The sequence below is a fragment of the Ochotona princeps genome, chromosome 16 (assembly GCF_030435755.1).
Source record: "Ochotona princeps isolate mOchPri1 chromosome 16, mOchPri1.hap1, whole genome shotgun sequence".
NCBI classification, from domain to species: Eukaryota; Metazoa; Chordata; class Mammalia; order Lagomorpha; family Ochotonidae; genus Ochotona; species Ochotona princeps.
The window spans coordinates 56,311,968-56,332,254 of record NC_080847.1 but is presented as its reverse complement, the minus strand read 5'-3'; the positions used below and the strand labels follow the sequence as shown (position 1 = coordinate 56,332,254).

Sequence of the window (20,287 nt, the reverse complement as noted above, 5' to 3'; positions counted from 1 at the left end):
CCGGCCCGCCCCCGTGCCCCGAATATAGGGCCATCATTGCTCCTGCGGCAAATCGCTCTTGGCCCAAGACCGCTCCTGATTGGTTGCTGGCAGGGATGCGGCCAGTCCCCTCTCGCCGATTGGGCAGCCGGTCCGGGGCGCGGCGTTCGATTGGCCTCCCGTGCGGCCGGTCAGGATTGGCTCAGGTTCTCTCCGCCGCCCCGCCTCCTCCTCCCGCCTCAAGGCACAACACGCCAGCGCGAGGACCCGCGCGTCCATCAGGATGCCTGGGTCGTGCTGATTGGCTGTACCCACCCCCCTCTTCTAAGCCAATTGGTCGGGGGGTGGAGCTAGGCTGATGAGGGGCGGGAAGTCGTCCGTCAAGTTTTCATTGGCTGCGGGAGGCCTCTCTGCCCTGAAGCCATTGGCTGGCTTCGGAAGTGGGCGGGGAAACCGGAGGAAGGCATGGAGAAGGGGGCGTTAAAGGCCGCGTACCTAACGAGAGACGGACAGGTGCCTTCAAAGCAAGGGGTGGGGCCGAACGGAGCCAAGCGCCAATCGGAACAGCCGCTGGGCCGGGGGGCGGAACCAGGTGAGGGACCTCTCCCTCCTTGCGCCGTTGGTCTTGTTTGTGATCACTCACCTCAGCCTGGCCAATAGCGCGGCGAGGAGGAGGTGCCTGCTCGGGGAGCGTGTGACAGAGGGTGTCCTGGCAGGTGCCCCGTCCCTCATGGTGTCCCGGCCAGGTAGGCCTTGTGGCACACCTGTGCAGCTCCGCATCCGCCGACGGAAGCCAGGAAGGGAAGCGCAGGCAGCTGCCGCTGAGCTGGGCGCCTTGGTCCAGAGGAGGCTCGGGCTGAGATGCCCGCAGCTGCTCCAGCCTCGTGGGGCGCCCCCAACCCGCTGCAGGGTGGCGAGGTGTTCTGGAGGCCCAGACACCGCTTTTTTTTTTTAAGATTTTATTGCAAAGGCAGATTTACAGAGAGGAGAGACAGGAAAGATCTTCGCCCACTGAGCTGATCCAAAGCCAGGAGCCTCTCCAGGTCTCCCCCGCGGGTGCAGGGTCCCAAGGCTTTGGGCCGTCCTCCACTGCCTTCCCAGGCCACAGGCAGGGAGCTGGATGGGAACTGGGGCAGCCAGGACACGAACCGGCGCCCATATAGGATCCCGGCGCGTGCAAGGGAGGGTTTAGCTCCGGACGCCGCCTTCCTTGACAAGTTCCAAGGTAGTGTTGCTGGGGTGGCCCTCACCTGAGGCCTGGCTGCCACGGTGGGGGTCCATACCCATGCAGCCCCTCGCCCCATGGCAGAAGCCCTTCACACTCGGCCAGAGGAACCATGGCCCCTCCCCGCTGACCCACGTCGATGAGGTCCTGGCTGGTGAGGCCCATAGGGCCGAGGGACACCCTGAGGTGCACCCAGAGTTCGGGGGCCATAGAGCAGGAGCCGAGGGCAGTGGGGGCTACCTCCTGCCTCTGCCTCATCTCCAGGGTGACTAGAAGCCCAGAGCTGGCCAGTCAGGGGATCCTCTAGGGCAGGTGGGTGGGGGTACACTCCAGCCCACTCTCACTGCCCCCTGTCCCCTTGCTGAGTTTTCCCCTCAGGCCAAGGGACGGTGCCCAAGGACCGGGGCTGTGAAGGAGGGGAGGCCCTGGCCTGGGCTCAGCACTGCCCCTCTCCACATGGGGTCACCGGGCCCTGGGCACACCAGTGCCACATGCTCTTGCTTCCTCCTCCCCAGGCACCTGGGCTCCTGCATGGGCACCTGCTCGACGTGTCCCAGTCCACGTGCTCCTGGGTTCTGGGGAGCAGGTGGCAGCAGAGCTGGGCTGAGCCCAGACATCCCCTGTTGGGGCCCCAGTTCCCACCCAGAGCCCCCTGCACGGCCGCCTTCAGGGCTCCAGGGTCTGAGACAGCATGCTCTGGGGGCCACATCCTTGTAATATGCTTTAATTGTACCTGTCCCCCAACACCACCTGCAGCTAGAGGAAAAAACGCTGTACAGTACAGGTTCCCGGGCAGTGCGGGGTGGCGATCCAGGCCTGGACAGTCCTCGCCCCACGGCCATCCCAACCTCTTGGTCCTGGCCCTATCCCAGTCGCTCCAGGAGGACCAGGCCTCTGTCCCCTCCGCGGGCAGCCACCTGGCTGCACAGACCCCTCAGGTGGACAGGATGCCACTCTTCTCGCCCTTGACCTTGAGGAACTCGGCCATGCTGGAGAAGTACTTCTGGTTGGCCTCGGCCACCTTCTTCTCGGCCGCCTGCGGGTTCACGATCTCCAGGCCCTGGCAGAGGGGCAGGGAGAGGAGACGATGGTGGGTGGGCAGCCTTCCCCGGGCTCCCCAGAGCCCCTCCTGCCAGGGGAGCTCTGGTCCTGCTGGGCCTGGCCGCGGGAGTCCGGGGATCCGCCCTGCTGAGGACACACGGCCAGCTGTGCAACCCCAGCCCAACAGACCAGGCTTCTCAAGGGCGGCCCCGATGGGACCACAGCCACCATGGCCTGGAGAGAGCAGTCACCTGCTCCAGGTAACACAGGGAGCAGCTCCAGCCCCCGCCCCTCCCCACTGCAAGCCAGTCTGTGGTCCTGGCTGAAGGACCCCGTCTGGCCCTTGTCTCCCAGGGCCCACCAAGGGCCAGGGCAGCACCTGCAGGGGGGTAAAGGCCACGCTGGAGGCAGTCCCCGAGGCACGGTCCCGGATGGTGGACTTGCCGCCGTACACCACGCTCTGCTTCTGCAGGGTCCGCTGTGGGAGGGAGGGGAGCCGGTGACTGGGTGCCCCTGGGCCCTGGCCAGCAGCAGGCAGCCCAGCCCATACCTGCAGGGTCTGCTGTGGGAGGGGAGCCAGTGACTGGGTGCCCCTGGGCCCTGGCCTGCAAGGGGCAGCCCGGCCCATACCTGCAGGGTCTGCTGTGGGAGGGGAGCCAGTGACTGGGTGCCCCTGGGCCCTGGCCTGCAAGGGGCAGCCCGGCCCATACCTGCAGGGTCTGCTGTGGGAGGGGAGCCAGTGACTGGGTGCCCCTGGGCCCTGGCCAGCAGCGGGCAGCCCAGCCCATACCTGCAGGGTCTGCTGTGGGAGGGGAGCCAGTGACTGGGTGCCCCTGGGCCCTGGCCAGCAGCGGGCAGCCCAGCCCATACCTGCAGGGTTTTGGAGATCCTGGCCTTGGTAGCTTCGTTCACCTGCGTCTGCCGCACACGCCCGCTGCCGGACTTGCCCAGGTGGCCCAGGCTGAAGCCCAGATCCTCCTGGTAGGCGTCCTCCTCAATCTGGGAGGCAGGGAGGCCACAGTCAAGGGGCTGGGCTTCAGCCCCAGGTGATGCTGGGCCCTGGCAGCCCTGAGCGAGGATCCCAGGTGGCCCGGGGGACAGCAGGAGGCAGAGGGGCGGGATTTGGGGTGAAGAGCGGCTGACCTCGCCGAAGCTCATGCGGTTGGCCTGCTTCCGGATTTCCGTGAGCCCTAGGCGCTCCTTCATCTTGCGGTACCTGGGTGGGTGGGCAGGGGTGCAGCGTGGGCAGAGAGCTCCCCTCTCCTGCTCCAAGCCCCCCCGCGTGCCATGCCTGGGGCCCTCACCTGCGGCCGCCTCGCTTCTTGCGCTGCCCATCAAGGGGCGCGGGCAGCGGCTTCACCTGCTTCACGGGGGGCGGCTCCTGCCACTTGTCGAACTTGCGTTCTATCTCATCCTTCAGCTCGTAGCCCACCTGGTGGGAACGGGGGTGGTGGGGCAGCTGCACCTCTGCCTACCCACCCATCACCCGGGGCCATGGAGGACCTGCCCACCACGCTGTCCCCAGCTCCCACTGGCTCAGGCCCCAGACCCTCCAGGGAGGTGGGGCTGTGTGTGCCCATGCCAGCGTTGTGTCTGAACACATGAATGCATGAATGGGGGGGTGGCAACTGGATGCCAGAACACTGCCAGGCCAGGCAGGGAACAAAGCAGTGCCCAGGACGGCACCTCCAGCTGGTGGTGGTATGGCAGGCAAAACCACACCCTCACAAGGCTGACAGGGTAAGGGTGCGGAGGGCGTCATGGGGTCTCGGGGTCCCTGACCCGGGGCTGGACATGCAAGTGCCCCTGCCTGACAGGCTCTGGGTATGGCAGCGGCCACAAGCTGAGCGACCAGGCAGCCAGGGTGACAGCGTGTGTGGCCCGTTCGCATCTCTGACCTGTGGGACAGGAAGAGGACACGCCTTAGGAGGGGGAGGAGGACCCGTCGCCCCAGAGACTGACACACCAGGAAAGGGGCACCTGGTCTCGTCCCAGCTTCACGCAGCAACGGGCTGCCCGCCACCCCCGGCCCTCACCTTGCCCTCCGTGCTCTCATGGAAACTGTCCACGCGGGCGGCCAGCGTGCACTTGGCGGCCACCAGCCGGGCCGCTTTCCGCCGCAGATCCTGGAGCCAGGGAAGGGGTGGGCAGTCTGTGAGGGGCGGAGGTTTGGCCACGGCCACACAGCCTCTGCCCACCAAGGGGGCTGCACCCAACAGCCCTGTGGACGGTGTTCCCACAGCCCCTGCATCTCACAGAAAGGAGGCAGCTCCGACTGCCTCAGTGCAGGCCTGACTTCTGGCAGTGGTGGGCCAGCTGGCGGGAGGCGGGCAGTGCCTGCTGATTTGGGGCAACCTGTGGGCTCCCTGGCGGTAGGGGACCAGGGGACAGTGAAGGCAGGGTGAGGCTCAGGGCCAGGAAGGCTGTCCACAGGAGGGCTGGAGCCAGCGCGACAAGGCCAGTCCATCTGTCCCATTTGTCCTCCGACCACAGGGAGCTGAGGGCCTGGGGGACGTGGCGGTGCTCCGAGCGCCAGCTTCCACTCAGATGGCAGCAAGGACCAGGGCCGCAAGCATGGGGGAGATGGCATCTGCCACAACGCACTGTGGAGTGGACCCTGCCGGCCTGCGTGCTCCTGCGTGGTGTGCAGGGCCCCCAAGGAGCGCACTGTCTGCATCACTGGGCCCCGGCGCCTGGGGTTGGGAAGTGCCATGAGGACATGTGTGTGACCCACGACAGAGACTGGGCCCTTGGCAACTGAGAGGAAACTGGGATGCCAGGAGGCATGTGGCTCTGCCTCCCACTGCCCGCTGGGGGCCTGCAGGTGCTCAACATGCAGACCTGGGATCTCGAGGGCTGGCCGTGCGGGAGTGACCTCACAGCCGGGGCTGGGGCGAGTGTCCGGCTGGAGGCCGAGATGGGCCTGGTGAGAGGAGGTTGTACTGGTTGGCAGGGGACACTGCGGGCCACCTTCCTTCAGGCTCCGGCCGGCGGCCGTGCGGGGGGCTCACCGGAGGCAGGGACTGCACGATGTCACTGTGGTAGATGTAGCCGGTGTGGGGCAGCACAGAGGTGGACGAGAAACCGGACAGCGTCTTGCGCTGGGCGCCCAGCAGCATGATGTTGCAGGCGGGCATCTTGGAGAGGTTGGTCAGGCCGCCAGCTACGCCTGTGGGGGGAGGAGAAGGGGGTCATGGAGAGGAAGGCGCCTCCGGCCTGTGCACCTTCACACGTGGGCCCTGGAGCCCCAGGGGGGAAAGTGGCTTTCGCTGCAGCCAGAGTGGGGCCAGGGTAGGAGCCCCCAGTTAACCCTAGGACTTGGCCAGAATCGGTGTCCCCACCTTGTCGGAGAACCCATAGGGAGGGTCCTGCTCAGGGCCACGGCATACTGCAGTTCAGCCTGCCCACAGCCCCGTGGAGCCCTGTCTCCCTGCTCCTCCTCGTAGCTCTGCTCTCCCACAGCCCCGTGGAGCCCTGTCTCCCTGCTCCTCCTCGTAGCTCTGCTCTCCCACAGCCCCGTGGAGCCCTGTCTCCCTGCTCCTCCTCGTAGCTCTGCTCTCCCACAGCCCCGTGGAGCCCTGTCTCCCTGCTCCTCCTCATAGCTCTGCTCGCCCACAGCCCCGTGGCCATCCTTGCCTCCTCCCTCCTCCTCGCTTGCAGTGGACCCAGGGCCTCCCTCCGGACTCCCGTCTCCACACCCAGAGACAGGCTCGGGGTCCACACCCCCACGCCCTGAGACCGCACCCATGATCTTGGCGGCCGTGGACGCCCCGATGATGATGGACAGGTTGGGCGCGATGAAGGACATGCGGGACTCCACGTACTCGTAGATGCGGTGCTTGGAGGCGTTCAGTTCTAGTGCCATGTCGCACGCCTCCTCCAGCCGCTCCAGCTCCTCCTCCGACAGCTGCTGCCTGCGGGGGGACCCCAGCCCTCCTGGCTATGCTGTGGGGCTGCCGTGCGCCCTGCAGCCGCCCCCCCCGCAGTCTACACACCCCTGGGTGGTGGAGGCGGTGACGCTGACGACCATGATGGTGGCGTTGGTCAGGATCTGCTGCAGGTTCTCATTGTTCTTGCACTTGTCCAGGCTGTTGCCCAGCTCCTGGGGGCAAGAGGGAAGTGACAGACACGTGGGCACCCAGCAGGGCCCGGCAGCTTCACACGGCTCTTCCTGGGCAGCCCAGGACAACACTGCTGACCCAGCAAAACCCGACCTTCTGCCCCTGGCGTGCCCGCTGGCCCACATGGCACATCTGGGGAAACACACCTCCTACACTGTCTTGTGGGCACATGCGGGGTCTGTCACCAGTCTGTCCGCGGCTCTCCCTTGAGATCTGAACCTCAAAGGTGCGTGTAACCCAGCCTCATCCCACTTTCTCCTGCACTCAGGTCTCCACAGTGGGCTGGGGCTGCCCCAAGTCTCTGCACTACTGCCACCTGCCTCCGGAGGGAGCCACCATGGTGCCAGCCACTCCCTTGCGGGTGCAGGTGCAGAGGGCTGGCTGGGTGGGAGCAGCCCGCACGTATCCAGACCTCACAACCCTTTCCTTTGATGTCTGCTGACTTATTGGAAAGGAAGATCTGGCTTCCCCTCACCGGCAGTCCAGGAACCCTACTGCTTCTGAGATGTCTGAGAGGCGGTACATAACCCGGTAAGCCACAGCCGCAGCCATAGGGTCAGAGCAAGCCAGCCCCCCCACCCCGCCCTAGCACCGCTGCGCTGCACCCACAGCTCCCCTCCCCCAGCCCCACCGACAGCACCCAAGCAGCTCCCCCCGGCCCGGCCCCGCCGGCTGCACCCACCCTCACGGTACGGATGTAGTCCAGTGCGTTGGGCACCAGGGACTCCAGCTCGGGGAACCTCTTGGAGTACTTGTCCCGGATGAACTTGTGAATGATGTCTACAGGGAAGGGCGGGGTGGCAGCTGACGAGGACTCACTCTCGGGGACCCACCTCCCCTTCCTCCCGTGGCAACCAATCCCCCCTCAGCCATAACTCAGCCCTCAGCAGCCGGCACGGCACAGGGAATTTCCCAGCTGCGAAGTGCGTGCCAACTCTCGGCCTGTGGAGGCTGTGACAGGAAGGGCGCCGTCCCTCCCTCGTGTGTGTGTGTGTGTGTGTGTGTGTGTGTCGGGGCAGCTAGTGGGGGGGACGGGGTGTGGGCACTCACTCAGCTCGTTCTCAATCTCCACCGTGAGGTTGTTGGCATCAACGATGACGCGGTATTCGGGGGCTGCCTCCACGGGTCCCAGTACTGTGGGGGACACAGCAGGGTGGGGAGCTTAGTTGGTGTGTCCTCTCCCTGGCCCCACCACTGGGGAAATAGGAGGGGGCAGGGGAGAGGCTGGGAGGCCACAGCCGAGGCCTGGGAGTTGGTGGCGAGGGGTGTTTGGGGCCCCAAAGCTCAGTGCCTGTGAACCACATCTGGCTCATGTTCTGAGAGGAGCAGGTGGCTCCTGGCACCTGTTGGTCACCTGACTTTGAGATGCTGTGTGCCCCTCTGTCCTCCAACCGTGGAAACTGGGTGTGACCCTGTCTGACTCAACCTGGTTTCGACTCTGAATGCAGAAGCGCCTCAGCATAGCTCCCAGGCCCAGGGCTCAGCTGTCCCCCTCCCCCTCTCTGCTTGGCTCCAGGATCCAGCCCAGGGGTCCCAGAGGCAGAGCCTGCCAGTCCGCTTGCAGTAACCACCTCCAGTAACTGCCTGGGCCCGGCCGGCCGCCCACACTAAACCCCGACACAGCTGACAGCGTGGACCGGGCAAGGAACACTAGACGAAGTAGCCGGCCTCCCCAGCCCCTGCTGACCACACTCCCCAGTTCCCTGTCGCCAGTGGCTGCAGCCCAAGAGCCCCCGACACTGCCATGACAAAAGGAAGAGGGTGGACCTGTGTCTTCCCCAGCAGACCCAGTGGACCCTTAGCTTTGCAGTGGGCAGAAGTTTTTAGGTAGGAATTGAGTAACTGTATATTTCTTTTTATGGCTAATATCGCTACCAAGTCCTACAAGCAGTGAGGTTTCCTTTCTGGACAAACACAACAGAGGAGCCAGCCTTGTGGCACAGTGTGGTAAGCCAGCACCTGCAAGACCAGCACCCTGCCTGAGTGTGGGTTCCCGTCCCGGCTGCTGCGCCTGGCAAGGCAACAGAGGAGGGTCCCAGTATGGGGGACGTGGAGGAAGCTCCTGGCTCCCGGCTTTGTCTGCTCCAGCCCCAGGGGCCATCGTGCCCACTGCGGAGTAAACCAGCAGATGGAAGATCTGTTTCTCTCGCTCTGCGGCTCTGCCTTTCAAATGAATACACACATCTTTAAAAGCAGACAGCAACACGAGCTCCAGGGCCCAGTGGGCAGGAGGGACCGCACCTTCGGCCGCCTGGGCTTGCTTGCTGATGTACTCCTCGATCTTCATCATGATCTCGGCGAACTGTCGGGCAAGCAGAGCGGCCTCAGCCCGGAGCTCTCCCACACAGCCAGCAGCCGCCGCCCCATCCCCCTCCTGGGAGCTCCCGCTCACGGTGGCCCCCCCAGGGCAGTCCTCTCTCACCATCTTGCTGTCCCATAGCTTGGCGATGCTCTTGACTGAATCTCCCGAGAGGTCCAGCTGCGTGTCCTCCTGCACATCCTCGATGGTCAGCTCCTCCTCTTCCTCCCCATAACTTCCTCCCTCTTCCTCTTCAGCCGCCTCTTCCAGGTCAGCCAGGAGCTCGTCGGCCAGAGACATTCTGGGGCCTGCTGCGGGAGGGCGCCCTCACACCTGGCAAGCGAGGATCTAGTCCGTCCTACCTCACCCTGGCCCCCCACTCAAGGAAGCCCTCACTCTCCTGGCCGCGGGAGTGGTGTGGGGGGGATCCTAGCTGCAGTTCTGATTCGCTGAGCCACCCCCTTCCTGGTGAACACCGATACTATACCCAGCTGCCCAGGACGGCTCTGCCCCATCGTGGCCAGCCCCAGGCCTGCACCCCCCACCGCACCTGCACAGCAGGCAGCCTTGCTGACCCGCGCCCCGGGGTACTGGGGGGCTCCCTGGTTAAGGTGGCCCGCACCCCTCACACTGCACCTGGGAGACCCACTGCTGCCCACCCAGACCTCAGCAGGCAGCCTTGCTGACCCGCGCCCCGGGGTTCTGGGGGGCTCCCTGGTTAAGGTGGCCCGCACCCCTCACATTGCACCTGGGAGACCCACTGCTGCCCACCCAGACCTCAGCAGGCAGCCTTGCTGACCCGCGCCCTGGACTCTGGGGGACCCCCGTCCATCAGAGCTGCAGGCGCGGCGGGGACAGGGTGACACCCCCTCGCCGGGGAGGGGGTCCCCGAAGGGCCGCCTGTGTCCTCGCACGCGGCCTCCCGCCCTCCTCGTCCCGCCATCACCCTCACCTGCCTCCCCGCTCGACCGTTCCTAGCCGGCGCAGCTTCCCCCGGAGTGGCTGGCGCTCCCGGATGACGTCCCACATCCGCGCCGACCGCGGCAGCCGAGCTGCGCTCTGATTGGCCGCCGCCGACCGCGTTAGCAACAACAACTTTATTGGGACGTGCGCTCGGGCGCAGCCCCGGTGTGTCCGCAGACGAGACGGTGGTGGCCGGGGCATCGGTGGGCTCCCGCGGGCCGGGCGTGGACGAGGCCGCGAGGCTGCCCAGGCGGGGCATCGCCGAGGGTGGACGGCAGCGGCGGAAGGAGCGGGCGGCGACAGGGGTCTGGGACGCCAGAGCCGGGCCTTGAGGGGCGCGCCTCGGGGTGGCGGTGGGTGGGCATGGGGCGCAGGGGGCCGTAGGCACCAGGGCCTCCAGGAGCACGCGACAGCCCCCCAGGAGGCTGGGGCGCTCGGAGCCGGGCAGACATGGAGCTGGAGCAGCGAGAGGGGTGAGGCGTGCAGCCCCCCGGAGGCCCCGCGGGGTGCGCGTGGGTACGGGGCGGCTGCGCCCCGAGGGACGGGGGCGCGCTGGGGTCCTCCCTGAGCACCCCCCACGCTCCGTCCCCGACCCTCCAGGACCATGGCAGCCGTGGGCTTCGAGGAGTTCTCGGCGCCGCCAGGCTCGGAGCTGGCGCTGCCCCCGCTCTTCGGGGGCCACATCCTGGAGAGCGAGCTGGAGACGGAGGTGGAGTTCGTGTCCGGCGGCCTGGGCGGCTCGGGGCTCCGAGAGCGAGATGAAGAGGAAGAGGCGGCCCGGGGCCGGCGGCGGCGCCAGCGGGAGCTGAACCGCAGGAAGTACCAGGCGCTGGGGCGGCGCTGCCGGGAGATCGAGCAGGTGCGTCCCTCCTGCGCGTGTTAGCTTGAGCGCCCTTGCTGGCGCAGCGTGGGGACCCTCGGGGCAACCCCTTCTCCGCTGGGGGCCACCAGGACGGCTACAAGCTCCCCTGGCTTCTGTGCCCGGGGCGGGATGGGCGGTTCTGCAGGCCCTTGCGTGGCGAGGGTGAGTTTGGAGCAGGAGGCAGGAGTACCTGTTGGTTTTTTGTTTTTTCCCCTTCTTGCGGGTTAGGAGGCGCCACTGAGGCGTTTCAAACTGGGAAGACCGGGGTGCTCGGTCACATTCCCTGTCTAGGGTGCTCACATATGGCCTTCACCGTTCATATCCCGGCTCGCTCAGGCCTTGGCAAGTTGGCCTGTGTGTTGTCGGTGGGCACAGGGTGGGCGTGGGACTGCCAGCACCATCTCTGCAGCTGCTGCTGTGGCTGGGAGACCGGGGACTGGCCCAGCAGGTCCAGCGTGGGTGGGGACACAGTGTGTGTGAGGGTCATGGCCCAGCGTGGGTACGCTGTGTGTGTATATGGGTGAGGGTCATGGCCCAGTGTGGGTACACTGTGTATGTGTGTGTGAGGGCCATGGCCCAGCGTGGGTACACAGTGTATGTATATGTGTGAGGGTCATGGCCCAGTGTGGGTACACAGTGTATGTATATGTGTGAGGGCCATGGCCCAGTGTGGGTACACAGTGTATGTATATGTGTGAGGGCCATGGCCTAGCGTGGGTACACAGTGTATGTATATGTGTGAGGGCCATGGCCCAGTGTGGGTACACTGTGTATGTATATGTGTGAGGGCCATGGCCCAGTGTGGGTACACAGTGTATGTATATGTGTGAGGGCCATGGCCCAGCGTGGGTACACAGTGTATGTATATGTGTGAGGGCCATGGCCCAGCGTGGGTACACAGTGTATGTATATGTGTGAGGGCCATGGCCCAGTGTGGGTACACAGTGTATGTATATGTGTGAGGGTCATGGCCCAGTGTGGGTACACAGTGTATGTGTGTGAGGGCCATGGCCCAGTGTGGGTACACAGTGTATGTATATGTGTGAGGGCCATGGCCCAGCGTGGGTACACAGTGTATGTATATGTGTGAGGGCCATGGCCCAGCGTGGGTACACAGTGTATGTATATGTGTGAGGGCCATGGCCCAGCGTGGGTACACAGTGTATGTATATGTGTGAGGGCCATGGCCCAGCGTGGGTACACAGTGTATGTATATGTGTGAGGGCCATGGCCCAGCGTGGGTACACAGTGTATGTATATGTGTGAGGGCCATGGCCCAGCGTGGGTACACAGTGTATATGTGTGAGGGCCATGGCCCAGCGTGGGTACACAGTGTATGTATATGTGTGAGGGCCATGGCCCAGCGTGGGTACACAGTGTATGTATATGTGTGAGGGCCATGGCCCAGTGTGGGTACACAGTGTATGTATATGTGTGAGGGTCATGGCCCAGCGTGGGTACACAGTGTATGTATATGTGTGAGGGCCATGGCCCAGCGTGGGTACACAGTGTATGTATATGTGTGAGGGCCATGGCCCAGCGTGGGTACACAGTGTATGTATATGTGTGAGGGCCATGGCCCAGCGTGGGTACACAGTGTATGTATATGTGTGAGGGCCATGGCCCAGCGTGGGTACACAGTGTATGTATATGTGTGAGGGCCATGGCCCAGCGTGGGTACACAGTGTATGTATATGTGTGAGGGCCATGGCCCAGCGTGGGTACACAGTGTATGTATATGTGTGAGGGCCATGGCCCAGCGTGGGTACACAGTGTATGTATATGTGTGAGGGCCATGGCCCAGCGTGGGTACACAGTGTATGTATATGTGTGAGGGCCATGGCCCAGCGTGGGTACACAGTGTATGTATATGTGTGAGGGCCATGGCCCAGCGTGGGTACACAGTGTATGTATATGTGTGAGGGCCATGGCCCAGCGTGGGTACACAGTGTATGTATATGTGTGAGGGCCATGGCCCAGCGTGGGTACACAGTGTATGTATATGTGTGAGGGTCATGGCCCAGCGTGGGTACACAGTGTATGTATATGTGTGAGGGTCATGGCCCAGCGTGGGTACACAGTGTATGTATATGTGTGAGGGCCATGGCCCAGCGTGGGTACACAGTGTATGTATATGTGTGAGGGTCATGGCCCAGCGTGGGTACACAGTGTATGTATATGCGTGAGGGCCATGGCCCAGTGTGGGTACTCTCCCCAGGAAGTCCTGAGTCCCTGGTGGGCAGGGACCCCACAGCACCGGCCTCTTCCCGCCCACAGGTGAACGAGCGGCTCTTGAACAGGCTCCACCAAGTGCAGAGGATCACCCGGCGGCTTCAGCAGGAGCGCAGGTAACCCTGGGGCGGGAGGCTCAGTGGGCACTCCCACGGGACTGGGCACTGGAGGAGAGCGAAGGGCAGCAGAGTGGAAAAGGGGCGACCTGGGCCCCAGATCCAGCCCCTGCTGTGCTGTGAAGGCTGGTCACAAGTGCCAGGCTCAGCTCAGAAGGCCCCACTGTGTGACCAGGCTCAGCTGATGGCCTCACTGTGTGACCAGGCTCAGCTTATGGCTCCACTGTGCACCCCATTGTGTGACCAGGCTCAGCTCAGAGGGTCCCACTGTGTGCCCCACTGTGTGACCAGACTCAGTTCAGAGGGCCCCACTGTGTGCCCCACGTGGTGTGACCAGGCTCGTCTGATGGCCCCACTGTGTGACCAGGCTCAGCTCAGAGGGCCCCACTGTGTGCCCCACGTGGTGTGACCAGGCTCAGCTCAGAGGGTCCCACTGTGTGCCCCACGTGGAGTGACCAGGCTCAGCTCAGAGGGTCCCACTGTGTGCCCCACGTGGTGTGACCAGGCTCGTCTGATGGCCCCACTGTGTGACCAGGCTCAGCTCAGAAGGCCCCACTGTGTGACCAGGCTCAGCTCAGAGGCCCCACTGTGTGCCCCACGTGGTGTGACCAGGCTTGTCTGATAGCCCCACTGTGTGACCAGGCTCAGCTCAGAGGGCCCCACTGTGTGCCCCACGTGGTGTGACCAGGCTTGTCTGATAGCCCCACTGTGTGACCAGGCTCAGCTCAGAGGGCCCCACTGTGTGCCCCACGTGGTGTGACCAGGCTCTGCACCATGCCAGTTCAGCACTGGCCCTGTCACTTGGTTCCCCTCTGCTGTTAAGCGGGAACAAGCCTGTGCTGAGGGGCCCCACTGCACCTGCCGCAGGACACGCCCCCAGGCAGCACTGCCGTGGTATCCTGGTCACGCACTGGCCCCCATTTCCTGGACTTTCCAGCCTTTCCTTCTCGGCACCCTTGCCGTTGCGCTCCCAGCCCTGGGTGTCCCTCGGCACAGGGGTGGGTGCCGCTTCAGTTGAAGGGGTGGCCTGGCCCCTGAGCACTCCGGCAGGCAAACCTCAGTCCCTCGGGGGCACTGGGCTCAGCACTGCCCCTGGTGGCCAGTGCAGAAGCACGCCCACACGGTCCCTGCGTCCCTGATCCCGGAGGCCACCAGCCGCCCAGCTCCCCACAGCTCCTCCCTGAATCCGCATGCCCCCTGCACGGAGACGGACCTCTCGGTCACCGGAGTGACCACGGCTCCACCCTCAGGAAGCCCAGAGCCGGTCTTTGGTCCCAGGCGTCCTGCCTGTCTGTTTGCACCCCAACCAGCAGCAGGACTGGGGGGCAACTGAGGCTGCTACACGCTCACCCCTCCCGCAGGCCTGGCCCTGCCCCCTCACTCAGCCTGCTGCCACTCGCCTCCCCTGCTGGACCCTGAGCTCCCCAAGGACTGTGTCCCTGTGGCCGGCACCCCCACCCCGGCCGTGTCCCACCTGTGTCTTCTCCACACGCAGGTTCCTCATGAAAGTGCTGGACTCCTACGGCGACGACTACCGGGCAAGCCAGTTCACGATGGTGCTAGAGGTGCGCGCAGCTGCTCCAGGCCGGCTGTGGGGAGCGCAGGGCGCCTGGGGCCTGGGACACCCCCTTCAGCTACCCATTTCCCCGCGCAGGACGAGGGCAGCCAGGGCACGGACGCCCCGACCCCTGGCAACACGGAGAACGAGCCTCCAGACAAGGAGGGGCTGTCTCCACCCGGAAGCACGCCCGTGCCCCCAGAACCCAGCAGCCCAGCGCCCGGAGAGGGGCCCAGTGGGCGCAGGAGGCGGCGAGCGCCTCGGGACATACGCCGGTCAGGGGCAGCGTTGACCCCAGAACCCCCAATGCAGGTGGGAGCGGGAGGGTCGAGCCTGGGAGCCCTGCCTGTGGCGAGGGGGCCGTGGGTGGGCCGTGGGTCCAGGCGCCCTCCCTGCTCACAGCTCCCTCCTCATCACCCCCAGATTAAGGTGGAGGAAGACTTCGGCTTCGAGACCGACGAGGCCCTAGATTCCAGCTGGGTTTCTCGGGGGCCTGACAAGCTGCTGCCCTACCCGACCCTGGCCAGCCCACCCTTTGACTGACCCCTCGCCTCCCCCAATAAACAGACCTGCCCCCACCCAGCCTCAGATCACACTCGGGTGGGCACGGAGGCCTCCACAGGTTTATTGGGGTCTCCACACAGGCGTTCACAGCTTCTTGAGCCACTCCAGGCTGGGGCCCTGCGGGTCCTGCGGGTGGCTGGGCACATCGGGCATGTTGCCGTTGTCACGGAGGGGCACTGCGGGACGGGAGGGGTCCCTGAGACCAGCGCCTCAGGAGGAGCCCAGGGCGAGGGGCAGAGGAGGAATGGTGGCCGGGGAGGACTGGGCACTGGGCAGTGGGCAGTGGGGCAGGCCCAGACACACAGGTGGACGGGTCCGGAGGTCCAGAACACGGGCATGAGACGCACAGCCCAAACCCCAACCGCCGGGCTCCCGCTCACCTGGGTAGTTGTAGGGTGTGGCCTGGTTGATCATGGAGGAGTACTTGGTGAAGGGGCTGAGTGGGGGCAGGATGACGGCTGTGGAGAGACACAGGGATGAGGTCGGGGCAGGGGATCCCGCGGGATTCCAGGACGGCTGCTGGGGTGGGGGTGTGTGTGTCTGGGGAACGTTCCAGAAGAATCATGACTCCTGGAAGCTGGGGGGCCGCCACGGGGTGGGGGGACGTGCTGGGACACTCACGCACCCAGCCCCGCGATGGCGAAGGACGCGACCAGCACCGGCTCCTTGGCCCAGGCGTTCCTGAGGAAGGTGGCGAGTCCTGCAGGGGCAGCGAAGAGGGTCACGGACGGCTGCCCCCGGTGACCTCTAGCCCCCCGCATCACCCCCGGCGCCCGCGTCCCGCCGGGCACGGCTCCCGGCACCCCCCGGGCAGCGGAGCACCGCGTCCCCGCGCCCGCACTGCCCGGAGAAGCCCGGACCCTTCCGACCCCGCGCGTCCGTAGAACCTGCACTTACTCCCGGCCATCTTGGTCGCGGTGGTGCAGGGCACCCTGGGAGTTGTAGTTCTCACGCGGAGAGGCGTCGGGCTCTGAGTCCACGCGTGCGCCGTGAGGTGCGGTGACTTCTGGGAGTTGTAGTCCCCGCGCGGGAGGCTCCGCCTTCAGAGTCCTTGCAGACACTTGTCCCAGGCTGAGGCCCCTTCTTCCTAACAAAGTTCAGGTGCAAGCCTGACCTTGCACACTTACCTGCAGGGGCTCTGCTCTCGGCGTGGAAATCCCTGCGGAGGAGCGACTTGCAGTCCTGCCGCAGCCTGTTTAAGGCTCTGTACATGCACGCGCCCTTTGGTCAGGTTAGGCACTGTGTCCCCTGTGAGCCCCACAGCAGTGCCACAAGGGCCTGGCACATAACACGCGGACACCTCAAAAACACATGGAGAAATTGAATAAAGAGAGGAGGGTTGGGGCTGGTGCCGTGGTGTTAGCCAGTATAGCTGCTGTCTGCGGTGGCGGCATCCCTTAGGGGTCCTGGCTTTTCCACTTCCCATCCAGCTCCCCACTTGTGGCCTGGGAATGCCCAAAGCCTTGGGACCCTGCACCCCCATGGAAGACCTGGAAGAGCTCCTGGCATCAGCCCGCGCAGCCCTGGCCACTGTAACCGTTTGGGGAATGAGCAGGTGGATCTCTGTCTTTTGCTCTCAGTCACCCTTACAAATAAATAAGAGATCTAAAAACAAAACACACAAACAGAGTCGGGTTGTCGCCTGTTTCAATGCTTCCTGCTGCATCATGGGGCTATGACACAATCACCGGGAAACCCCAACTTCTTCCTCTCCTCCCCACCCAAGGGGCCCCATGGGCTTAAGTTGTCTCACTTCCTGGAAGGGGATCCAAGCCCGGGCCCAGCTGCAGTGGACAGCTGTCCAGCATGGCCCTGGTGGGAGCTCTGGGACTACTGACCCTCTGTGAGTGCCCCCTGGGGCCCTGGCTGGGCGGGCATCAGCTCACGCGGGGCCTCAGGGAGAGGAGGCGGTCGAGGGGCCCCTGACAGGGCATGCCGACCCCTAGATGCGGAGGTGGGGCTGGGACCAGCGGCGACAGAGAGCTCATCTCCAAAGAAAGTGCGGCCTGCGGGCTTGGGGTGTGGGGCGGGGAGGGGGAGCAGGGGAGGGGCTGCCACAGGAGAGCAGGGTTTGAGGTCTTAGGTGGGCGGTGGGCTCTGAGAAGAACCAGGAGTGCTCCCTTCTCAGGGTCTCTGTGCCAGGCGGCCTCCACCCCCTCTGGTGAGTAACAGGACGCCCACCCTCTCCTGCGTGCTGCCCAGCTGCTCCTCCTCCTGTCTGCTCCGTGCACATCCTAGCTCGGGCTGCAGAGCCCTGGCTCCTATCCCCCAGTAACCACATGGCCTTCAGGGACCCTTGGCTCACGGGGACCCCTGTGTGTGCAGGGGCACACGCCCGGGGCTCAGCGCCTGGAGTGCTGACCATGTCTTGACTGATAAGGGTGGGGTCCCCCCAGCTCTGGGTCTCTGCCCCGCTCTCCTCCCTCACCCACAGCGTGCTGGCTTCTGGTGAGGGCTGCCTGGGAGCAGGAGTTATCTCTCAGCCATCTCTTCATCTGAAATCCTCTGAAAGAAATGATCAGGAAATGTGTAGGCACAGTGTGAAAAACTCAGACATCACAAAGGACATCAGGGCGTCCCTCTGCCCCTCCCCGAGTGCCTTGAACAACCCTCTGGATTCTTACCAGACATTTCCATGCATTCACACGGGCACGGGTATTTATAACCCTCCCCGCCCCCTGCGCTGGCAAAGCTAACCCGATCCTCTGTGACTCAGTTCCCTGCTGTTCTGAGTCTCCCATCCTCTTCATCTTCCTCCCTCCTGGAGGTAGCCCGTGGCGTGCCATCGCTAAGGGTTCCCGGTTCAGGTCTGAGCCTCGGCACCTGCCCTGGCACGGGTGGCTGGAGGCCAGCTTGCCTGGCCAGTCAGTCCCCTTTCCACAGACACGTGCATGGCTTCCGGCTGGCTCACCCTCCCAGTCTGACAGCCGGGAGCACCTCCAGAGGGGCGTGTTGTGGAGTGGTCCCTGGCCACCTCCTCCGGGCATCCTGATGACGTCACTACTGTGCCCAGCACTTGCTTTGTTGGACTGACGGGGCTTGGTGGAGTGTTAACCATCACCTTAACTTGGGTTAAGGGGTGCAGGGACCCAAGCACTTGGGCCCTCTGCTGCTTCCCACGGGCGTCATCCCGGAGCTGGATGGGAGGTGGAGCGGCCGGGACTCGAGCCAGCACCACAGCAGGGACCCGAGGCTGGGCAGGTGGCCTTCTTCCTTCCCCAACTTCCCTTCCCCTCCCATCCCTCCCGTCCTGGCGGCTCGCACTAGGTCGCGATGCGTTCGCTCCCGCAGCCTCCTCCCCCAAGCCGTGGCTGACGGCACAGCCGGCCGCCGTGGTGACCCCGGGGATCAACGTGACCTTGAGGTGCCATGCCCCGCGCCCAGCCTGGAGGTTTGCCTTCTTCAGGTTCGGACAGAGCGTGCAGGTGTCCTCGGAGCTGGCCGAATTCTTCCTGGAGGAGGTGACGACCGCCCAGGGTGGTGCTTACACGTGCAGCTACGAGCTGCCAGACTGGGGACCCGGCGTCTGGTCGCGGCCCAGCGACATCCTGGAGCTGCTGGTGGCCGGTGAGACCCCGGGACGGGCCCGGGGCGGGGTGAGGACGGAGGGGCGCGGCCCGGCACTCAGTCCCTGCGCCCTGCGTGTGCACAGAGCAGCTGCCGCGGCCGTCGCTGGTGGCGCTGCCCGGGCCCGTCGTGGCGCCCGGGGCCACCGTGAGCCTGCGCTGCGCGGGCCGCGTGCCCGGCATGAGCTTCGCGCTGTACCGCGCCGGCGAGGCGGACCCGCTGCAGTACCGCGACTCGGCCGAGCCCTGGGCCGACTTCCCGCTGGCCGGCGCCCACGCCCCCGGCACCTACAGCTGCTACTACCACACGCCACACAGGCCCTACGTGCTGTCGCTGCGCAGTGAGCCGCTGGAGGTGCGCGCCCACGAAGGTGAGCTCACCCGGGGCCAGGACCTCCTACTGGCCTGATCTGGGGGTCCAGCCCAGCCCCTCCTCCCTCACACCCAGGGGTCCAGCCCAGCCCTTCCTCCCTCACACCCAGGGGTCCAGCCCTTCCTCCCTCACACCCAGGGGTCCAGCCCGGCCCCTCCTCCTTCACACCCAGGGGTCCAGCCCAGCCCCTCCTCCCTCACACCCAGGGGTCCAGCCCAGACCCTCCTCCCTCAGCCCGGCCCCTCCTCCTTCACACCCAGGGGTCCAGCCCAGCCCCTCCTCCCTCACACCCAGGGGTCCAGCCCAGACCCTCCTCCCTCACACCCAGGGGTCCAGCCCAGACCCTCCTCCATCAGCCTCCCCCTGACCCCCAGTCCAGTAGGTCCCTACTCCCACCTGTACCGTGGGGTTGGAGGCCTGCCAGGCAGGGTCCAGCGCTAATGGCCTCTGTTCCTCTGCTTGACCACAGACCTGCCCCTCTCGGACTACACCTTTGGGAACCTCATCCGCCTGGGGCTCGCCGGGCTCGTCCTTGCCGCCCTGTGCACACTGGTCACTCTGCACTGTCGCAGTACACACCGTGCGCTGGGCCAGAGGCCCCCAGGAAGCTTGGTCTAGACCAGACACCTGTGCCCCTTCCCCTTGACTTCCTGCAGTGGGAGAAGACTTCTGAGGCCCCAGGCTGCGTCTGGCGCTGCCCTGCACCCCCACCCCCATCTCGAATGTTCTGAATGTAGCCCCTTCAAGTGTCCTGGACTGTGACAATATACACACCCCAGGACTGTTGTGTAAGGTTGAGAAATGGTGACTGCCCATGCTAAATGCCCAGCAATCTTTGCAAATGTCTGAGAGCGATTCCTGCCAGTCCCCCACCCTCAGCAGGACGGCCGGGTCAGAGCAGCCGAGGGAGTGTAGGGGCTGAGCCGGGCTGGACGGCATCTGTCCGTGGTGCCTACGAGGGGGACTGGGCACTAAGAGGCTCCTGGCATAGTGGAGCTCCCTGCAGGAGCACCTGGGCCACCTGCTGCTGCCTCCCCAGGCGTATCAACAGAGAGCTGCATGGGAAGTGGAGCTTACTCTGCCGTACCACAGCACCCACCCCGCATCGATACAATTTTAATATAATCATACTTCTCTCCCTCCCTTCTTTTTCAATTTTTTTCACAACAGCATGCTTTTAATGCAAGAATTCAACAAAGCAGAACGCAGCAGGACCATAAATCCCAAAGCTGCAAAAACTGTAGTCAGTATGTACACTTTGCATACCCCCAACACTTCCGCATATCTGCCAGCTGTCTGTAAGGCAGGCCCTGGGGCTGGAAAGGCCCAGGCCCCTGCCGCCCTTCGGAGCGCCCTGCCCAGATGCGGAGTGCTGGGTCCCACACCCG

At 64.9% G+C, this 20,287-nt stretch overlaps 4 protein-coding genes across 8 annotated transcripts; 2 read left to right on the top strand and 2 right to left on the bottom strand.

Moving 5' to 3' along the window:
- Window positions 1-2,010: 2,010 nt before the first annotated feature.
- Window positions 2,011-9,731, bottom strand: PRPF31 (pre-mRNA processing factor 31). Of its 2 annotated transcripts, none has more exons than XM_058674428.1 (14): window positions 9,618-9,731; window positions 8,789-8,973; window positions 8,608-8,668; window positions 7,417-7,500; window positions 7,049-7,146; window positions 6,241-6,347; window positions 5,990-6,159; window positions 5,257-5,414; window positions 4,282-4,371; window positions 3,550-3,677; window positions 3,389-3,461; window positions 3,116-3,244; window positions 2,625-2,723; window positions 2,011-2,264 (listed from the first exon to the last, which is right to left on the bottom strand). In XM_058674428.1, exons 2-14 carry the CDS (start codon window positions 8,963-8,965, stop codon window positions 2,139-2,141), a joined length of 1,500 nt encoding a protein of 499 aa, XP_058530411.1. In that variant the 5' UTR covers window positions 8,966-8,973; window positions 9,618-9,731; the 3' UTR covers window positions 2,011-2,138. The 2 variants fall into 2 exon arrangements, with proteins under 2 accessions (XP_058530411.1, XP_058530410.1); XM_058674427.1 differs by having other exon boundaries at window positions 8,789-8,976; window positions 9,618-9,693.
- A 67-nt stretch (window positions 9,732-9,798) lies between these two features.
- TFPT (TCF3 fusion partner) lies at window positions 9,799-14,975 on the top strand. The gene is made up of 6 exons (XM_004596932.3): window positions 9,799-10,101; window positions 10,229-10,487; window positions 12,768-12,838; window positions 14,334-14,403; window positions 14,493-14,708; window positions 14,820-14,975. Exons 1-6 carry the CDS (start codon window positions 10,079-10,081, stop codon window positions 14,937-14,939), a joined length of 759 nt encoding a protein of 252 aa, XP_004596989.1. The 5' UTR covers window positions 9,799-10,078; the 3' UTR covers window positions 14,940-14,975.
- A 27-nt stretch (window positions 14,976-15,002) lies between these two features.
- On the bottom strand, window positions 15,003-15,916 carry NDUFA3 (NADH:ubiquinone oxidoreductase subunit A3). The gene is made up of 4 exons (XM_004596940.3): window positions 15,858-15,916; window positions 15,586-15,660; window positions 15,341-15,418; window positions 15,003-15,136 (listed from the first exon to the last, which is right to left on the bottom strand). The coding sequence occupies exons 1-4, from the start codon at window positions 15,865-15,867 to the stop codon at window positions 15,045-15,047; spliced, it is 255 nt and encodes an 84-aa protein (XP_004596997.1). The 5' UTR covers window positions 15,868-15,916; the 3' UTR covers window positions 15,003-15,044.
- A 789-nt stretch (window positions 15,917-16,705) lies between these two features.
- Window positions 16,706-19,580, top strand: OSCAR (osteoclast associated Ig-like receptor). 4 transcript variants are annotated; one of them, XM_058674588.1, is made up of 5 exons: window positions 16,729-16,803; window positions 17,089-17,121; window positions 18,252-18,527; window positions 18,613-18,897; window positions 19,369-19,580. In XM_058674588.1, exons 1-5 carry the CDS (start codon window positions 16,767-16,769, stop codon window positions 19,515-19,517), a joined length of 780 nt encoding a protein of 259 aa, XP_058530571.1. In that variant the 5' UTR covers window positions 16,729-16,766; the 3' UTR covers window positions 19,518-19,580. The 4 variants fall into 4 exon arrangements, with proteins under 4 accessions (XP_058530573.1, XP_058530571.1, XP_058530570.1 ...); XM_058674587.1 differs by having other exon boundaries at window positions 18,228-18,527; XM_058674590.1 differs by lacking the exon at window positions 17,089-17,121 and having other exon boundaries at window positions 16,706-16,803.
- Window positions 19,581-20,287: the final 707 nt, after the last annotated feature.